The sequence below is a fragment of the Mangifera indica genome, chromosome 5 (genome assembly GCF_011075055.1).
Source record: "Mangifera indica cultivar Alphonso chromosome 5, CATAS_Mindica_2.1, whole genome shotgun sequence".
Taxonomy (NCBI): Eukaryota; Viridiplantae; Streptophyta; class Magnoliopsida; order Sapindales; family Anacardiaceae; genus Mangifera; species Mangifera indica.
In genome coordinates this window covers 15,913,267-15,931,029 of record NC_058141.1, presented here as the reverse complement: position 1 = coordinate 15,931,029, position 17,763 = coordinate 15,913,267, and the positions used below count along the sequence as shown (strand labels likewise).

Below are 17,763 nucleotides of genomic sequence, written 5' to 3'. Positions count from 1 at the left end.
AAAAAAATTGAAAATATTAGCCAGATTATCAGTCAATCTAAGCTGCTAACTGGCTTTGTCTGCAACTGCAAGCAGAATATATATCTTACCGATTATAAATTGAAAATGTTAGTAAGATAATTCACTCATTGCCCATCAAAGTATTATCATTCCTACCAAAAGTCAATGACACGCGCTTTTAATTAAAAAGAGCCGCCATCCCTGCCTGCCTTTCAATTCAAAGTGCTCTTCAATTTTTATTTCTATTGACATCGGAATTTTCCTTTTTTTTTTTTTGTATTATTGAGAGAGAAAGAAAGAGGATTTTAGAAACATGAATGTGGGGAAACCTCCCACTTCTCGGGATCCAGATGCTGGTGCCGGAGAAGACGATAAGTCCGGTGTGGTCAGAACTTATCAAGCCTGGAAAGGCAGTAATGTGAGTTTTAAGTATTCATTTTTGTATGTAAAATTTGAGATTTTTTTTTTTTAATATTCTTTTTGGCGTTGTAAGATCTGACTTTATGGCTTGTTGGATGAATATAGCATTGAAAGATTTTTTTTTTTCTGGTTTCAAAGGAAAAAGTTTATAGCTTTTATTCTTGTTAGCTGTAAGTCAATCATGTTGCAGTTTCTCACTTGACTGCATAAATTTTTGGAATTAGTTTGCAAACGAGTTGCCGTATTTCACTTTATTGGGAGTTGGGTATTTGTCAATTGGCTTCAATTATCATTGCTGTAGATTTTCTATTGTAGTCCGTATGATTCTGGCAATTGAGCCAATTACTTGTTTATTTACTCATCAGCTCAGGACTCAGTTATTCTGCCATCTTTTCTAGTGTGCTCTCACCGCAAAATAAAGTATTTGTCTTTGTCTCATGGTGCAGAAAATTGTATTATCTAATATAGTACACTAATTATGGACATCGACATTTGAAGGTTCTCTGATATAGGATTTGTTATTGTGAATATATGTAGATGGTCCGTATTTACTCATGGCATGACTTTAATGACAATGCATGCTTTTACATCTACTGGACCATCTGAATAAATTCAAGGTGTAAAACATGATGGATGAGCATATTGCAATATATCTGTATGTGCTTATGTAGCAGAAATCTCATTTTGATCCACAATAATCTCTTTTGAGTGGCTTCTTTTTTATTTTTCTTCAAAATGGGGATCAATTAAAAGCTGAAAGATTAGCAGAGAGCTCAATTTGTGAGGCATTTTTAGTTTTTCAAAATGAAGCTTTAATTATGCTAATGTTTTCTTTAAATGATTATTTGGTTTTGCAGATATTTTTGCTTCAGGGAAGGCTTATATTTGGACCTGATGTCAGATATCTCTTTCTTACCATCTTCTTAATAGTTGTCCCTGTTACCATTTTTTGTGTTTTTGTTGCAAGAAAATTGATGGATGATTTTCCGCATGACTTGGGAATATCAATAATGGTCATTGTTGTTGCATTCACATTATTTGTGAGTTCTTTCGCTCTCTAGTGCCCACTCTCTTAATCTTTTGTTCTTCTGCTCACTCAAATTCTGTATTCAGTCACTACTGTTGACTCAAGAATGAGTATGGTTTTTAACTGGTGGTTTTGAGTTATATCGTAGGCTTCTAGATATATAATTAAAATTTTGATATTTCTAGATAATATGGGCTTCTTTTTTGCGATTGTTCTCTTTTGAAAGTAAGTATCATAAAACGTGAATGGTTTTTGAAATCCTTGGACATTAGTATTGTGTGTGATAAGGAATTAGCATGTCATACCAGCTACAAGAAAAGGGAATATGTTGTATGGGATGCTGGTGATGCAACTTTAGTCTGAGAATAATCTGAACGTTTGGCCATGATTTTTTTGCAAGCTGTTTTGCCTGTCTCTCATTTAGTTTCAAAAGTAATTGCATTGTCTCATTGTCATCATGATTATGAATCAATTTTGTGCGAAAAATTTTAACAAATTTGTGATTACACATAGTAGCTTATATGATTTGTGTTGCATATTTTCTGCAATTCTATTGATGGACATACTTCTTTTTTCAGGATTTAATTCTTCTTCTACTAACCTCAGGAAGAGATCCTGGTATGATACCTCGTAATGCTCACCCTCCCGAGCTGGAAGGTTATGAAGTAAATACTGAAGTTGGGCCTGGCCAAACTCCTCAGTTACAGTTGCCTCGCACAAAGGATGTGGTTGTAAATGGAATTGTTGTGAAGATCAAATACTGTGACACCTGCAGGCTTTATAGACCTCCTCGCTGCTCTCATTGTTCTATATGCAATAATTGTGTGGAAAAATTTGACCATCACTGCCCCTGGGTTGGCCAGTGTATTGGATTGGTAATACTCATTCTTTTAAATAATATTCTGAGCTCTCCAAGTCCAAAATAGCAGTATTTCCTGATCTATGCTACAAGGAAACATGAATTTGCTGTCTTGTTCATATCTTTGATGGCCCCTCTTTAGGCAGTTTCTTTTTCTGAACAAATTATCCCAGTGAAAGGGAATACACTGTACAGAAGATGTAGGGGAAGAGAAGAAAACTAGATACTTTATAATGCTGGTAAAACCATTTGAAGGATACACACATCATGGCAATCGAATGATTGGTGTTACAGTTTTAAGTAGTATTATTCCTATTAAGGCAACAGGAGAGGTTGCCCAAACTATTGGGGTCCGCTCTTTGGGTATAAAATTTTGACTGGTTATGAAATGTTAAGCAGAATCCTTATGAATCAGATAAGGAATAATGCCACTATTATTGCCTGAGGAAAAGGTGGTGGCCGATTCTGGATCTGTTTGTTAAGGAATATTCAGTTTGGTTGTTCTGATAGCTATTGTTGCCTTCACTATAATCTTCACCTTATTGTCAGTTTGCTGATTATAACTTGCAGTTATGTCCATTTTTTGCCGTAGAGGTCAAATTAGTGATTGAATTCCTTCTTGTTAAATTAAATGTTTTCTACTATAATGTCCAGCTATTTCTTGCACTGATACAGTATAGGATTTGGTTAGAATAAGAAAATTTTGTGTTCTTGTGGCAATCATGATAATCTCTGAATAGAAATGTTCTTTTGATTCTGGATGCAGCGCAATTATCGGTTCTTCTTCATGTTTGTCTTCTCTACAACCATTCTTTGCTTGTATGTACATGCTTTTTGTTGGGTCTATATCACAAAGATCATGAATGGAGAGAGGATATCATTATGGAAAGCAATGACTAAGACTCCTGCCTCCATTGCGCTCTTAATCTACACTTTCATTTCAGTCTGGTTTGTTGGTGGTCTTACCATCTTCCATTCATATCTGATTAGTACAAACCAAGTAAGGGCTTAGTCATGATTCCTCCAAATGCCATTTATATTTCTTCTTTGGTTTAATGCCCTGCAGCACCAATTGCAAGGTTCTGCATCCATGCAAAATAAAAGGATGATTAGATGCTCATTTTTGGAATTTAATATCTTAGATCAAATTCAGAGTTTTTTTTTTTTGCTTATAATGCATGATCTGTTTCATGTTCTTTGGCAGTCAACGTATGAAAACTTCAGATATCGATATGACAGAAATGCCAACCCTTACAACAAAGGGATCATTGAGAACTTCAAGGAAGTTTTCTTCACCAGCATTCCCCCATCTAAGAACAATTTTAGAGCAAAAATTTTAAAGGAGCCAGCAATTCAATCTAGAAGAGTGAGCAGTGGATTTGTAAGTCCTAACATTAGGAAACCTGTTACTGCTAGTGACATAGAGATGGGAAGGAAGCCAGTTTGGGAAGGCGTAGAAGGAGAGTCAGATGATAATGGAAGGAGGGATAACAATGCTGATGGTCTACATAAGCTCAGTGGATCTTCTGATATTTCCCCTGATTTAAGTAGGATCCTTCCACCAGGTAGCATTGAAGGTCTAGGTATCTCACATCCAAGGCGTTCTAGTTGGGGAAGGAAAAGTGGAAGCTGGGAAATATCATCGGAATCCGTTGCTTCTGCAGTTGGAGAATCAAAGCAGGTGACTGATGGCTGCAATGGCAACTTGACAGGCCAGACTCAACAATCTCAGACAAATTTCAAAATGTAAATAAACAGAAGAAAAGAAAAAAATCATTACACAAGAAAGAGAAAAGATTGATTTTGAGTTGATTGGAACAAATACTCTAAGCTGGTTCACATTGTTGAACTGTCTAGTATGTTATCAAGGTGTGTTTTTATGAAATGTGGGGTTTTGTGGCCATCATCACAGTGCTTCCAAAACATTGTGTGCCACACTCACTATGAGATTCTTCGCTTTTTGATTCCAATGTCTACTTTATTTGTATGATTTCAGCATAGATTTGATGGCTTTGAGGCCTGCCTTGCGTAATATATATTTGTCATTTCTTTGACACTAAATTTATAACAGTAGGTTGAAAACTTGGTGGTTACTGAGTAGCGTTTTTCATCTGCAGACATCGAAATATGCTAATTCAACAAGTGGAAGTGGGTGTTGAATCTCAGAGTGATGATATATGGTAATGCAAATAATTCTTTCCCTCGTAAGGCACAGCTGCCACACCGGTGCTTTAAGCAAGCAATCACTCTGCTAATCACCAGTCCACTTTCTCAGTATCTGTCACTTTATTAAGATCAAGTTACTTGGGAACAGCAGGTTTAGACAGTGCATCCAATCAGTAGTCAAATGATTATGGAAATCGGTATACAGTTAATGGCTTCAGCTTCAGATATTATGGAATTTTTTATTAAGGAATTCAATAGAATCTACCACAGCCTGCACAGAACACATGCTTGACAATGTCATCAAGAGGGCTCATAGCAATTTAACATATCCAGAGAAAAAATTATCTCTGGAGTTCTGAAATTACAGAATCCATTTGAACATAAGGGTTCCAAACAAAATACATCATCTAAAAATTTAGTGAGAAACAAAAGGCCAACTCTTGTACCCATAAAATATCTATGATGCCATTTCCTTTAGTGCATGGACTGAAAGCGTTTCATGATAATGACACTCATATCCAAGTAACGCTGAGCACAGTTGGAAAGACAAGCTGTTTCACTGGAGCTGAACTTACTACCAGGTGTACGGTGATGCATTTGTCCCAGCAAACATTTGTTAGCTTTGCCACCATTTCATTAACCATGGCCTTTTCCTTTTCTTGCTGTAAAATCACCACCCGGATAATCAGAATACAATATTACAATTAAGGTATCAAGATTTACACTTAGAAACTGGAAATAATGCTTAGAACATTTGCTGGCATGAATTGAGGACTTGACCAATCACCTAATTATTGTCATGTGCACAACAATGGGTCAATTTACAAGCTTCAATTAAGGATTGAAATTTACAAGGTACTTAAGCTGCTAATATACAAACCAGCGTATGTAGAGTAGAAAATCGAGATTCAGACTTTAAACCATTCTCGCACATCAGAAAATCCTAAACTAACTGACTCTGCCGCACTCTGCAAAGCAAGATAGCACAATTCAGCAGCCATAAGCAGCTGCCAGGTATTATAGATAAAATATGGTTCCCACTCGACATCATCAAGACGGATGGTAATTTCCAGCATTTTATGAGGTGAAATCATTCACATTGATTCCTACTGTCCAGTAATCAAATTGAATCAAATAATGCACTCCACAAAATTGAGAAGCAACAATTTCCTCAAATCTTTGATACTAACCATAAAATCTTGAAGACAATAAGACAACATGCAACTGAAAGCATTCAATAAGATGTAACAACACACCACAGTCAAGTTTAAACAACTTTAACTATTTTATTTAAAAGTCCATGAAGATACAATGCCCATGTACTTCATATGTCACTCTTGAATTTTCATTCAATTACTTTAGGTAGAGCAGTACTCAATACTCAGAACTGTCAAAAGATTAAAATATATATGAATTAATTATCATACATAAAAATACAAGAGAAGAGATGAAAAATCGCATAAAAACAAATGCAATGGAATAAACCTGAAATTAACGGAAAGTTAAACTAAACTTCCTATAACAGAAAATCATATTTCAATCGAATTGATGATAAGCACTAGTTTTAAAGAGGCAAGAATAATAACAAAATATATATATATAGTTAGATTTAGATCATTTCATTGATGAATAAACCAAAGAAAGAAAGAACTTACATTGAGAAATCGCTGCAATTCAGGGGAATTAAGATCTGAAGTATCCATCAGTTTTCGATTTGGATTGTGCTATTAGGTATCTGCTAAAACCCTTTTTTAACCGCAAAACCCTAAAAAGAGTTGCCCTATCTATTTAAAGAGGCCAAATAACTATTTCCCACCCAAGGTATGCTGATTGCGAAAGTTTCCCTTGTTAACTTTGAAAATACCATTTACCCACCCATAGCTGTCTAAATCTATTAATTTTAAGGGCAAAATCATCATTTTATATTTAATATTAAAAATAAACTTAAATATGATTTCATTTTCCCCCCTAAAAATTTAAAAACTAACTTTTCTTCCCTAAACCAAGTTTGAAAAAATCACATTTCTCCCCTAGGGTTTAGTTTCAAAATTCGATTACCTTCTGCGATGCCATCGTCAGCTGGCTCTCCCTCCCAATGACTCCCCATCCTTCGACGTGTTGTCTCACCTCCACCCCAACCCCTTCGACATCCAAAAACGTTGTCTAGGAAGAGGAATCGTCTGAGAGATGAGGTAGCTCGTCGAAGGATGGGGAGCCGTCGGGAGGGAGAGACGGCCAACGATGACGTCGAAAAAGGTGATCGAATTTTGAAACTAAACCTTAGGGGGGAAATGTGATTTTTTCAAACTTGGCTGGGGAAGAAAATATTAGTTTTTAAACTTTTAGAGGGGAAAATAAGATAAAATTTTTAAGGGTTAGAGTTATGTTAATTTTAACTAGTCATGGGTGGGTAAATAATATTTTCAAAGTTAACAGGAGGAACTTTGAAGAATCAACATACCTTGGGTGGGAAATAGTCCTTTGGCCATTTAAATATTATGTACAAACCCTCCTAACAAGGTCGGGTCACTTCGAGGGCAATTTAAATTTTCTTGGGAATTATGATATAGGCCAAAAGACTTATTTCCACTTGAGGTGTATTGAAAACCCAAATTTTTATATTTTAATTTTTAAAAAGGCCAAAGGACTATTTTTTATCTGAAGTATCTTTTTATTTCAAGTTTTCATCTCTTAATTTTGAAAATCTTATTTATCTATTTATGAGTAGTTACAATTAATAGAACTCTAATCCCTTAAAATTTTATTTTTTTCCCTTCAAACCCTAAAAACTAATCATTTCTTCCATAGGTCAAGTTTAAAAAATGACATTTCTACCCCTAGGGTTTAGTTTGCAATTCTCGACGCTAAATCCGATGCTATTGCAAATGATGATTCTCTAATGCATCACCATGCTTCGATGATCTCTCTCCCCTCCTCTGGACTCTCAATTGACATTGAATTAAGCTAGGGAGACGAAGAGTTTTGTCGTTGGCTGGCGTTCCAGAGAAAGGGAGAGAGACTGACAGAGCATGGTAATACATCGGGGAATCTTCGTCATTGGCGATAGCATCGGGAATTGAAAACTAAACCCTAAGGGAAAATGTTGTTTTTTAAAACTTGGCCTAGGGCTAAATTTTTAGTTTTTAGGGTTTTGGGGGGGGGGGGGGGAGAAGAAGATTAAATTTTAATTTATTTTTAATATTATAAATGAAAGAATGATTTTATCTTTGAAACTAACAAACTTAACCCCTATGGGTGGGTGTTTAAGATTTTCATAATTAAGGGGTGGAAACATGAAATAAGAGGATACTTTGGGTGGGAAATAGTCCTTTAGCCTTTTAAAAATTCAAACATTCACTTATGACCCAAATTCTGTTAAAATTCTCAATTAAAGTTAAAGGTAAAATCGCCATTTAATAAAAAAAAGCTAAAGTTTTATCACATTTCTCGCTTTCAATTTGAAAATCTAAATTTACCTTATCTAAAGTTTCAAAAGTGACAATTTTTTCTTTATGGTTTTCTCTCCATCTCTTCGGTGATCGATTTCTTGCAAGTTGTCAATCAACCCTCCCTTCTTCTTTGTCGACGCTGTCGTCTGTGTCTCACACGAAGAATGAGGAGCACCAACGAAGAAAAAGGAGGGAAGGCCTTTCAACGATCAAGAAGAAATCGACCGTCAGGGAGAAGGAGATAAAAAACTCTGGAGGAAAAATTATTATTTTATAAACTTTAAAGAAAAATTCGGCCCGGGGGGGGGGGGAATGTGATGAAAGTTTAGTTTTTTTAATTTTTTGTTAAATAATGATTTTATTTCTAATCCTAATTGAGATTTTTAATATAATTTGGTTTATGAGTGAGAGTTTCAGTTTTTGAAATGAAATTTTAAGATTTCACCATACTTTGGGTGTGAAAAAGTCCTTCGGCTTATATTTACTAATTATCCCTATAATTTATTTTGTATTATTTATATTACTTTATTCATTCATTAAATAATAAAAGATTTTAAATTAATGTGACAAATAATTTACAAGAAAACTTAGCTATCACTTGTATACTTACAAAATTATTAAAATAATAATAATTTTGTTATATTTTTATCCTTATTTATTAATTTTTTTAAATTAAAATGCTTTTACATTTAATTAAAATAATTAAAAACCTAAACCCACATTTTAACTATTTTACTCTTATTCAAATAATTATTAAAACTAACATTTACAAATAATTCAAATTATATTTTTACAATTCACACTACCATCAACCATCACTCACCTTCACCTATCACCATCTACACCTATCAGAGTGAGATTAAGAGGAGATAAAAACCAATGAAATATATGCTGTTGAATTTGTACATCATAGACCTCACCTTTGTTGCCTAATGACGCCTTGTTGCCACATACGTGAACAACAAATGCTTGCAACTGTTACTTGCCGAATCTCCCAAATTATGACACACACTTTTCCATCTGAAGATTCTGCACCAAATTTGCTTGCTTCCCTTTGTCATTATCCCTATGACATTAAACTATAGGATTAAGATTAAAATATTTTGATAAAATTCTAATTCAAATATAATTAGATTAAATGTTTATAATCTAAAACTAAAGATGATACAATACAAATACACTCCAATAACATGAAGTACAAAGTGTACTTTAAAACTAGGAACCAGTGCATGACCATAGATGTTGTATTTTAAGGTAAAATATTGCCCTCCCAAAATAAGGTTAGCCTGCCTTGATTAGATAACAGATTCCCTTCCGTAGCTTAAAGCAGCCCATCATTTTAATGTCTCATTTGAACGAAAAAGCCCCACTCCATATGTGGTTGTAAAGCCCAACAAAACAGAAGCCTGCAAGCCCAAGTTAATGTCAAACCCCCACGAATGAAGCAAGTTTTTTTCTGTGTTTTTGAATCTTTTGAGAAAAGTCTTCCGCTGAGAATCTAGAGTGGAAAGAAATCTCCCATCAACCGCAACGTTTGACATTACTTTACAAAAGCCATTTATTAATGAAGAGACTGACTCAGCATAATGCATTTCTGGTGTGTAATCTAAAGTAGTTGAAATAGAGGAGCAGTAATTAATTAATTATACTTAAACAAACACTGGCTGCATGCATGCTTTTCAAAAGAAGAACCGCACTACTTGAGATTAAAGCTTCGTCTCTGTTACTTGAATTCTTTACTCTGAAGATTAAACAGCTTTACATGACATCATATATAGAAATATTAATTAATTAAAGTATAAAGACAAAATAAAAACATGTGAAGATACCTACTGTCGCTGGTAGAAGAAAATTTCAATTATGGAAAGATAGAAAAAGCAACATCTTCGCTATGAAGAAAAGTGGTAAGATCAAACTTAGAAAATGGCCTGGTTTTGACCTATTCAATATTATCTCTTTTGGGTACTTTGCTTTGTTTAAAGAGGCAATCTACCCTGACTTTATCTGATTTCTTTCAAATCCAGATTTTTCAAATCAACCAGCAAAATCTTCCTATACAAAATAGAAGCAAAGAAACTTTCGCCTACGGCGTTTGTGTGTCACCTCATCTGCTTACATTCAAAAAATTATCAACCTATCCTGCTTGGAAAGTTAAAGGCTGACACCCTTTAGCATTAAATAGTCTTTTGTTATAATAATAAAGAGAGGCTTTAAATCAAGTAGCACTAAAGATTAAAAAGGGAAGAAAAACGAAGCAATTAACAAAATATATTGAACCTTGAAAACTTAGTCAGTAAGTCACCTGCATGTTTGCTTTGTTATTTATAATCAATTAAGTAGTCAAATGCTTCGAAATAATAGTTCATCTTCTCAATCCAAGCATCCAAAACACGATGGGGGCGGTCAATAAGATAGGATTTAACTGCAAAAGAATTATCTAATAAGTAGAATTATAATCTTTACCAAAAGAGTGACAAGATTTTAGGAAATCTTGTGATAAAGAAAATTCTGATGGATGTCATTTCACTATCTAAGAAATCCTGTGACAAGTGACCATTAAATATTGTTAACTACTAATTTAAACCATACATATATGATTGTAGTATATCATGAGAGAGTGTCCTTAATGTGATGTATAAATTCATTTATAGGTGGGCATCCTGTAGTATATAAATATAAAACTATCACATTTATAAATTAAAATAATTCGTGATTAATTATTCTAAACTTAAACATTTTATATATTCGGAGAACTTTGTTAATTTGGTGGTAAATGATATCAAAAACATATATGACGAGATAGTTTATAAACACTTAAACAGATAGTAAATCAAAATTTGGAACCTAATATTTTCTCAATAAAATTATGTTTATATAGTTTCGAATATATAATTAAATATATTTATAATATATTATTATATAATAAAATAATTTTAAATTAAAAATCTAATAACACTCATTTACGTAATACTAAGTTATCTTTATATTCAATTATAGAGTTCAAATTGTATAGGCATATCCGTGCTCAGATTTTATTGCGGCTGGCACTCTTTAAGGTACTCTCTGTTTTGCATGAGTCATACAGACTAATAATAAAAGGTGGAAGATTCTAGCAATCAAAGTAGCACCCACGCCCACCTTTCTTTTCTAACTTTTGGTATTTCCTTTTTGGGCAAAAGACTTGTTCCCACCCAACGTTTAATGCAATTCCAAACTTTCACTGATTAATTTTTAAAAACTTAAAGTTTCACCTATAAATTAACTTCTATTGAAATTTTTAGTTAAATATGAGTAAAATCATTATTTTAATAATATTATTAAAAAATATAATTGATTATATTCCCTCCAAAATTTAAAAATTAATAACTTCAACTTTATTTAAAGTTTTTCAATTTTAAAAAATCACATTTTCTCTCTCAAATTTAAGGGTTTTTCTTCTTTATCTCTCTAGTTACCATTGCCATCTCTGACAACTTTCCCTTTTTACCCTAAACCTTGACAAAGTTTCCAATTGGGGACGAACGAGTTTTGGATAATATCTTGACAAAGTCCAAGATGGTGTTTGTCACCAATCTAGACATGTCTTCGTTCATGAAGACACCATCCAAATAAGTGACGAACACTACCATCTCGTTTGGATGCATCCATATCGACATCTGGGTGGCATTTATCACCTATCTGGATGACGTCTTCATGAACTAAGATCTAGATGATGTTCAATTTAATTTGGATGGTGTTCATCGAATCTAGATAGGTGATCGGAGAGGTGGAAAGGGGAAAACATAGTAGGTCGACAGCGATGATTTATGGTGGAAAGGGGAGGCAGCTGAAGAGGTGAAGAAGGAAAGCTCTTAGTTTGGGAAAAAGAATATAACTTTTCAAAACTGAAAAACTTTAAGTATGGATAAAGTTGTTAGTTTTTAAAATCATGAAAAAAATATAATAAATTAGATTTTTTTATATTATTTTTAAAATAAATATTTTATCTTTATATTCAATTGAAATTTTTAACCAAAGTTGGTATGTAGGCAAGAATTTTAAGTATTTGAAAGTTGACGGAGAACAAATCTTTTGGCCTTCCTTTTTTCTCAGAAAATCTGTCATGCATATGCAAATTCAGCGCCACAAATTCCTCGATTCAATACTTGTTTTTCACTGTCAAGTAGTGATTGGAAAATAATTTATGTATAGAAAAAAAACTATATCTTATTTGGGTATTTATTTAAAAAAAATAATCACTTTTTCCCCCACACTGCGCAGATTTCTTCGGACTAATTAAATTGAATCCAAGTACTAAATTAAAAGATTGCTTTCTTTTATGCGTCTTCAACGAATGAAATGACGGTGTTGCTGTAAAAGCAACGTGAGCATTATAAATCACTTCTTTAACTTTCTCACTGTCTCTGTCTCTCATTCATGCACTATAAATATTCGTAACATTAATGTTGCTTGGTGTGCTTTAGCTGAAGCTGACAGAGAATAGTCTGAGCTTAAAATTTCAAGAAAAATAACGTAAACTTAGACGATAACATGGACAGATTTCCTTTTGTTAGAGATAATGGCGTCGTCAGATTGCCTCCTGGTTTCCGCTTCCAGCCAACTGATGAAGAGCTTCTCTTCCAATATCTAAAATGTAAGATTTTTTCCAGCTCCTTGCCCGCTCCAATCATTCCAGAGATTAATATCTACAAGTACGATCCCTGGGATTTGCCAGGTTAGTGTAAACGAAAATTATAAATTGACAATCATCTGCATTTTTCATAATTCCGGTGGCAAATGCATTGTAGTTCTTGAATCATTAAATAAAAATGCAGTTCAATCAGCTAACTTTAGAGTACTTTCTCCGTGATTACGTAATGTGCATATGTTAGGTAACTTGGAGCAGGAAAGGTACTTTTTCAGCAACAAGGAAACAAAGTATCCAAATGGAAGCCGAATCAATCGAGCCACTGCTTCTGGTTATTGGAAAGCAACAGGCGTAGATAAACAAATCGTATCTTCGAGCAGGAATAATCAAATGGTGGGAATGAAAAAAACTCTGGTATTCTACAGAGGGAAATCTCCGAACGAATCCAGAACTGACTGGATAATGCATGAATATCGCCTTGTTAATGCAGGAACTGCACCTTCAAATTTCTCCTCAGCCCAGGCAAGTATAAGCTTCCAGTAAAAAATATTATGCATAGGCCACCAAAATAACACGAATATGAAGCAAAAAACTTGACAGATCAGGATATATCATGCTTATGTGTGTATGGTTCAATTAATACCTAGGTTTGACTTAACCATGAAATAATTAAAATACAAAATTAGCTTAAAGGAATAAAAATAATGCCAACTTGGTTAATGTCCATTCCTTTTTTTTTTTTAAAAAAGGGGCATATTTTAGCTTGTTCGATCAGTAAAATTATTTTGTCAATCATTGCTGCAGACTTAAATGAAAATCTGACATAGGATTTGGCTTTGTTTATAGAATTATTCAAACCAAATGGAAAATTGGGTCATTTGTCGCGTATTTATGAAGAAAAGAAGCACGAAAGACGGCAATGTACAAACTCGTAACAGCATGGTGGCTGGTCAGCCTCAACTCCACGACTTTATGATGAGAGACAAGCGAAGTTCAGGGCCTGCCATCTCTTCCGCGTCGTCGTCTTCAAGCTCTGGAGGCATGAGTGAGGTCTCTTCGAATGGGTCAACCATATGATTGGGAAGGAAGTAGTAGCCGCAATGTTTTTCTAAACCTTGTGTGCTGTACTGATAAAGAGTTACAAAACTTTTTCTCTTTAATGGTTTTAATGTCTTGTCTCCCCTACGTCCATTGGAAAGGAAATGAAAACATGCGAAGAAATTTGAATGTGAATGATCAGACGGTTGAATTAAATCTCCGTAATTAATCATTTAGATATTGTTATTTCTGCTTCCAGTGTTATGCTAATTTAATTTTATCAAGGCAAAAGACTCGCTCCCACCCAAGGTTTGATGTAATTCCAAGTTGGTAGTTACCAACTTTCAAAAATCTAAAATCTTATTTATAAGCAATTTTTTTGTTAAAACTTTAAAATCGTTATTTCAATAATAATATTAAAAAATATTTAATTTATTATACTTTCTCCTCAAATTTTAAAAAGTCACAAATTTACACCTATTAAAATATTTTCAATTTTGAAAAGTAACTATTTCCACCAAAGCCTAAGTTTTTTTTTTCCCTATTCGATCATCACTCCTTTAGTGACATCCTTTTCCCACTGTTTTATCTCCGTTCGGCCGACCAGTTGTCTCTTACCATTGAAATCATTTAATCAGTCAACTCACTATCAAAATTGCACAAAGAGACGACTTCTCTTCACGTGATGAAGAGACGACATCTCTTCGTGCGATTTCAATGATAAGCTAGTTAGCCAGTGATTATAATGGTTTGAGAGGGTCAAACTAGTCAAACAGAGGTAAAAGGACATCATCAGAGGAGTTTGGGGGGGTGGGGGAAGGGGGAGGGGTTGAAGCATAATAAATTATATATATTTTTAATATTATTGTTAAAATGGTAACTTTACCCTTATATTTAACTGAAAGTTTTAACATAAATTACTTAAAGATAAGATTTTAAGTTTTTAAAAGTTAATAGATGTCAGTTTGAAATTTTATCAATCCTTGGATGGGAACAAGGCTTTTGGCCTTTGATCAATATGCACTTAGGCAACTTTTAATTATTAGCATCTACGTTTTTCCTTACATAAATATTATTGTATAAATTTGGTTAAGAAGAGTTTAAAACATACATATAAATCCATTTAAGGTATTCGAATGGTATGATTTAATGCCGAGGTAATAAGCATTGTGATGAAATCAAGAGTTAGCCCAATAACCTATTTGAATAAATATTCAAAATACAATAATGCTACGCCTTTCAACTTTGAATATACAAATAAATATATAATTATGTGTATAATAATATAATTTAAAATCATCTAATCATATAATAATATATATAAAATGTATATTTATTTCTAAACTCAAAATAAGTATACATAGTTTTATTATTCAAAATAATTTAACATAATTAATCTTTAAATATAAAATCTGAATTATACTTAAAAAAAGTGAATTTAGACTGATGGTGCATACACACTTCTTTAATTGATAAAATCCTAGGTTTAAGTCCTAGCAAATGGTGATGCCCGTATTGGTATTTTATGAAAAGGTTCGCAATTTTTATGCTAGCATTAGTAATTTAGTATAGGGGTTTAGGCTAATTTAACATTTTAAAGCTTTTTGGACTGGATTAGCTCGCGATTCTCAGTCAAACTGAACGATGTGATTTTTAAAACTGCTAAATAATAGAAGGAATCAGAAAGCACAAGGTTGGTGCACCATTGACATGTCCAAAACAGCACATCCTGAGGTTATACAGTATATAAATAAAAGTAGCAGCCAATTGAAGGGCATGTTTATGGTGTCCACACCTTATAGACAAGTGTTACATTTATTAATTATCGAAAACTGAAATACCTATTCATTTATTAAATTTCATTGTTACTATTTGAGATAAAATTATCATTAACTAAAATATTTAAAAAACCTAAAAAATTATAATATTTTCTATTCTAAGTTTAAAAATCTAATAAATTTCATATCACTAAAGGTTTGAAAAATCAATATTTTTTCTTAGGGTTTTTTCAGTCACTACTATTGATAGCTGGAGATTGCAACGGTGGCATTCTCCCCCCTTTCTAGCTTCTCTTTCAGTCGCGTTCTATTTTCAACCATCATCAGCTAAAAAAACCAGTTAACAAAGATTAATCATTCGTCTCCAGACAAAGACATTTCATGTGCATCTAGAGACGAAGAATGATCTTCGTTGATCGGTTTTCTAGGTCAGTAACAGTCGAAAATGGGATACAACTAAGAAAGAAGCTAGGAAGGAAGGAGAACGTCATCATCTTCGGCAATTCGTAGTGTGTTGGAAAAACTCTAAGAGAAAATTGTAAGTTTTTGAGTTTTTCACACTTTGGGTAGGGGAATTTGTTGGTTGTTAAACTTAGGGGGATAAAAATGTGATAAATTTTTAATTTTTTTAAGTGTTTTTGTTAAATAATGATTTTATTTCTAATAATAATAATAAAATTTAACAGATAAATAAATATTTAAGTTTTTGATAATTAGCGAATAAAAAATTTGGTTTTCATCAAACCTTGGGTGGGAAATAGTCATTTGACCTTTCAATTACTACAGGCCCTTATCCTAAATCTTTAAAGAATTTACTTAACCTAATTATCACAAACGCATGTAATGGGCCAATTAATTAAATAACCAATATGAAAGGATGTAAACAAATTAACTAATATAATAAGGATTATATGGAAATAACTAACAATATCAAGATTTCTGACGGAGAGCAGTTGTCACACATACGCACTTATCATCGTTAGTTATCGCATATTCCATCAATTTTTCTTACAAAAAAAGGGAAAAAGTTATTAGTAAATTGTCCATCATCATCATCTTATATTGCTTGGAATGTGGAAAATACTTCGTTTTGCAATAAAATTTGACATTTTATGAATATGATATTGAAGACCTTTTGGTTCTAGTGTTTCAATGTGAAAATAGATAAAATCAATTGTGATTTTATTGATTTGTATGAATGTGTTTAGTGATTGAATAGGGTCATAATGAATTATTAGTGAAATCAGACATAAAAATACACATGTAAACTCAATTTTCTACTATTGATGATTTATATTCAATGTACAAATCACCTATAGTGTGAGCAAATGAAGGCACGGTTTAAGTGACATTGTTTATAAAATATGTATGATATACATACAAACAAAGTTGACTGTATGTAATATAAATATGTGATTATTTTAATTAAATATTTTTAATAAAATTATTTTAAAATATTTTTATATTATTATTTATTAATTAAAATTAATATATTTTTATCATAAAAAATTAATAGATATAAATATAAGTATAACAAAATTAATATTATCAAAATAAATAAAATAATAATAATAATAAATGGATACTAAATCTAGGGATACCTTAAAGACTTTTTCGTCTCTTTAAAACCAAATCCTTAAAAAATTTAACAAATTTATAAAATTTGGGTGAAAAATAATGGCTCTCACAAATATGTAATCAATAAGTTATTAAGTTATCGTTTAATTACTTACCAAAAAAACAAAGGGTTATCGCTTAGTCAAATTAAAAAGTTTTTGGTTATTTAGCGAACCGCGGTTGACATCATCAGCAATTGGGTCCCTCCATTTTACACATCACTCCCGCGAAATTGGCATAATTGTCAGCCTAAGACCAAACGACTTCGTCTCTATTAAGTTCTGCCGTTTTCAACCCAACTTCCCCAGAGAATTTTTAAGTATTGATTTGTTTACCCAGAGCAGTAGAGCCAATGGATCGTCTGACCGACAAGGTCCATTTATCGTGTCATCAATAAGTACATTGTTGGGTTTGAGCTCACAATGAGTTTTGGAGATTGAGAATGATTATGCAGATAATCCAGGCAGGCACAAGCTGGGTTTAAGATGTCTGATTTTCCTGAAGGTTGTGCACCCAGATATGAATCGCTTGGAATCTCCATAATGAGAAGCTGAAATTGAATCGGAACCAATTTGATAGGTGGCCAGATAAAAACCTGTTCGTAAAGGTTTTGATTTTAGTTCTCAAAACCGACTAGTTTTGATTTCAATTTTAGTTCTTCAATCCTAAATCCTAAGAATGGTTTTAGTTCTTGATCCAAAACGGGAATCTAATTCATAAATTCTGCAGCTAGGAACATATATGAAGAGATAAGTTTTTTCAATCATTTTGTTTTTGGTCTG

The 17,763-nt window shown here is 32.8% G+C and overlaps 3 protein-coding genes across 5 annotated transcripts; 2 read left to right on the top strand and 1 right to left on the bottom strand.

The window, feature by feature from the left end:
- Positions 1–25: 25 nt before the first annotated feature.
- LOC123215740 (probable protein S-acyltransferase 7) lies at positions 26–4,367 on the top strand. 3 transcript variants are annotated; one of them, XM_044635954.1, is made up of 5 exons: positions 36–418; positions 1,278–1,460; positions 2,026–2,322; positions 3,073–3,306; positions 3,511–4,367. In XM_044635954.1, the coding sequence occupies exons 1-5, from the start codon at positions 314–316 to the stop codon at positions 4,054–4,056; spliced, it is 1,365 nt and encodes a 454-aa protein (XP_044491889.1). In that variant the 5' UTR covers positions 36–313; the 3' UTR covers positions 4,057–4,367. The 3 variants fall into 3 exon arrangements, with proteins under 3 accessions (XP_044491892.1, XP_044491891.1, XP_044491889.1); XM_044635957.1 differs by lacking the exon at positions 3,073–3,306 and having other exon boundaries at positions 26–418; XM_044635956.1 differs by lacking the exon at positions 1,278–1,460 and having other exon boundaries at positions 34–418.
- Positions 4,368–4,759: 392 nt separating this feature from the next.
- LOC123215742 (mitochondrial import inner membrane translocase subunit TIM8) lies at positions 4,760–6,225 on the bottom strand. Its single transcript, XM_044635959.1, is given in 3 exon segments — positions 4,760–5,059; positions 5,062–5,134; positions 6,128–6,225. Coding segments are annotated over 3 exon segments (234 nt in total). The 5' UTR covers positions 6,176–6,225; the 3' UTR covers positions 4,760–4,946.
- Positions 6,226–12,346: 6,121 nt separating this feature from the next.
- Positions 12,347–13,844, top strand: LOC123215741 (NAC domain-containing protein 83-like). Its single transcript, XM_044635958.1, has 3 exons — positions 12,347–12,635; positions 12,793–13,070; positions 13,395–13,844. The coding sequence occupies exons 1-3, from the start codon at positions 12,452–12,454 to the stop codon at positions 13,623–13,625; spliced, it is 693 nt and encodes a 230-aa protein (XP_044491893.1). The 5' UTR covers positions 12,347–12,451; the 3' UTR covers positions 13,626–13,844.
- Positions 13,845–17,763: the final 3,919 nt, after the last annotated feature.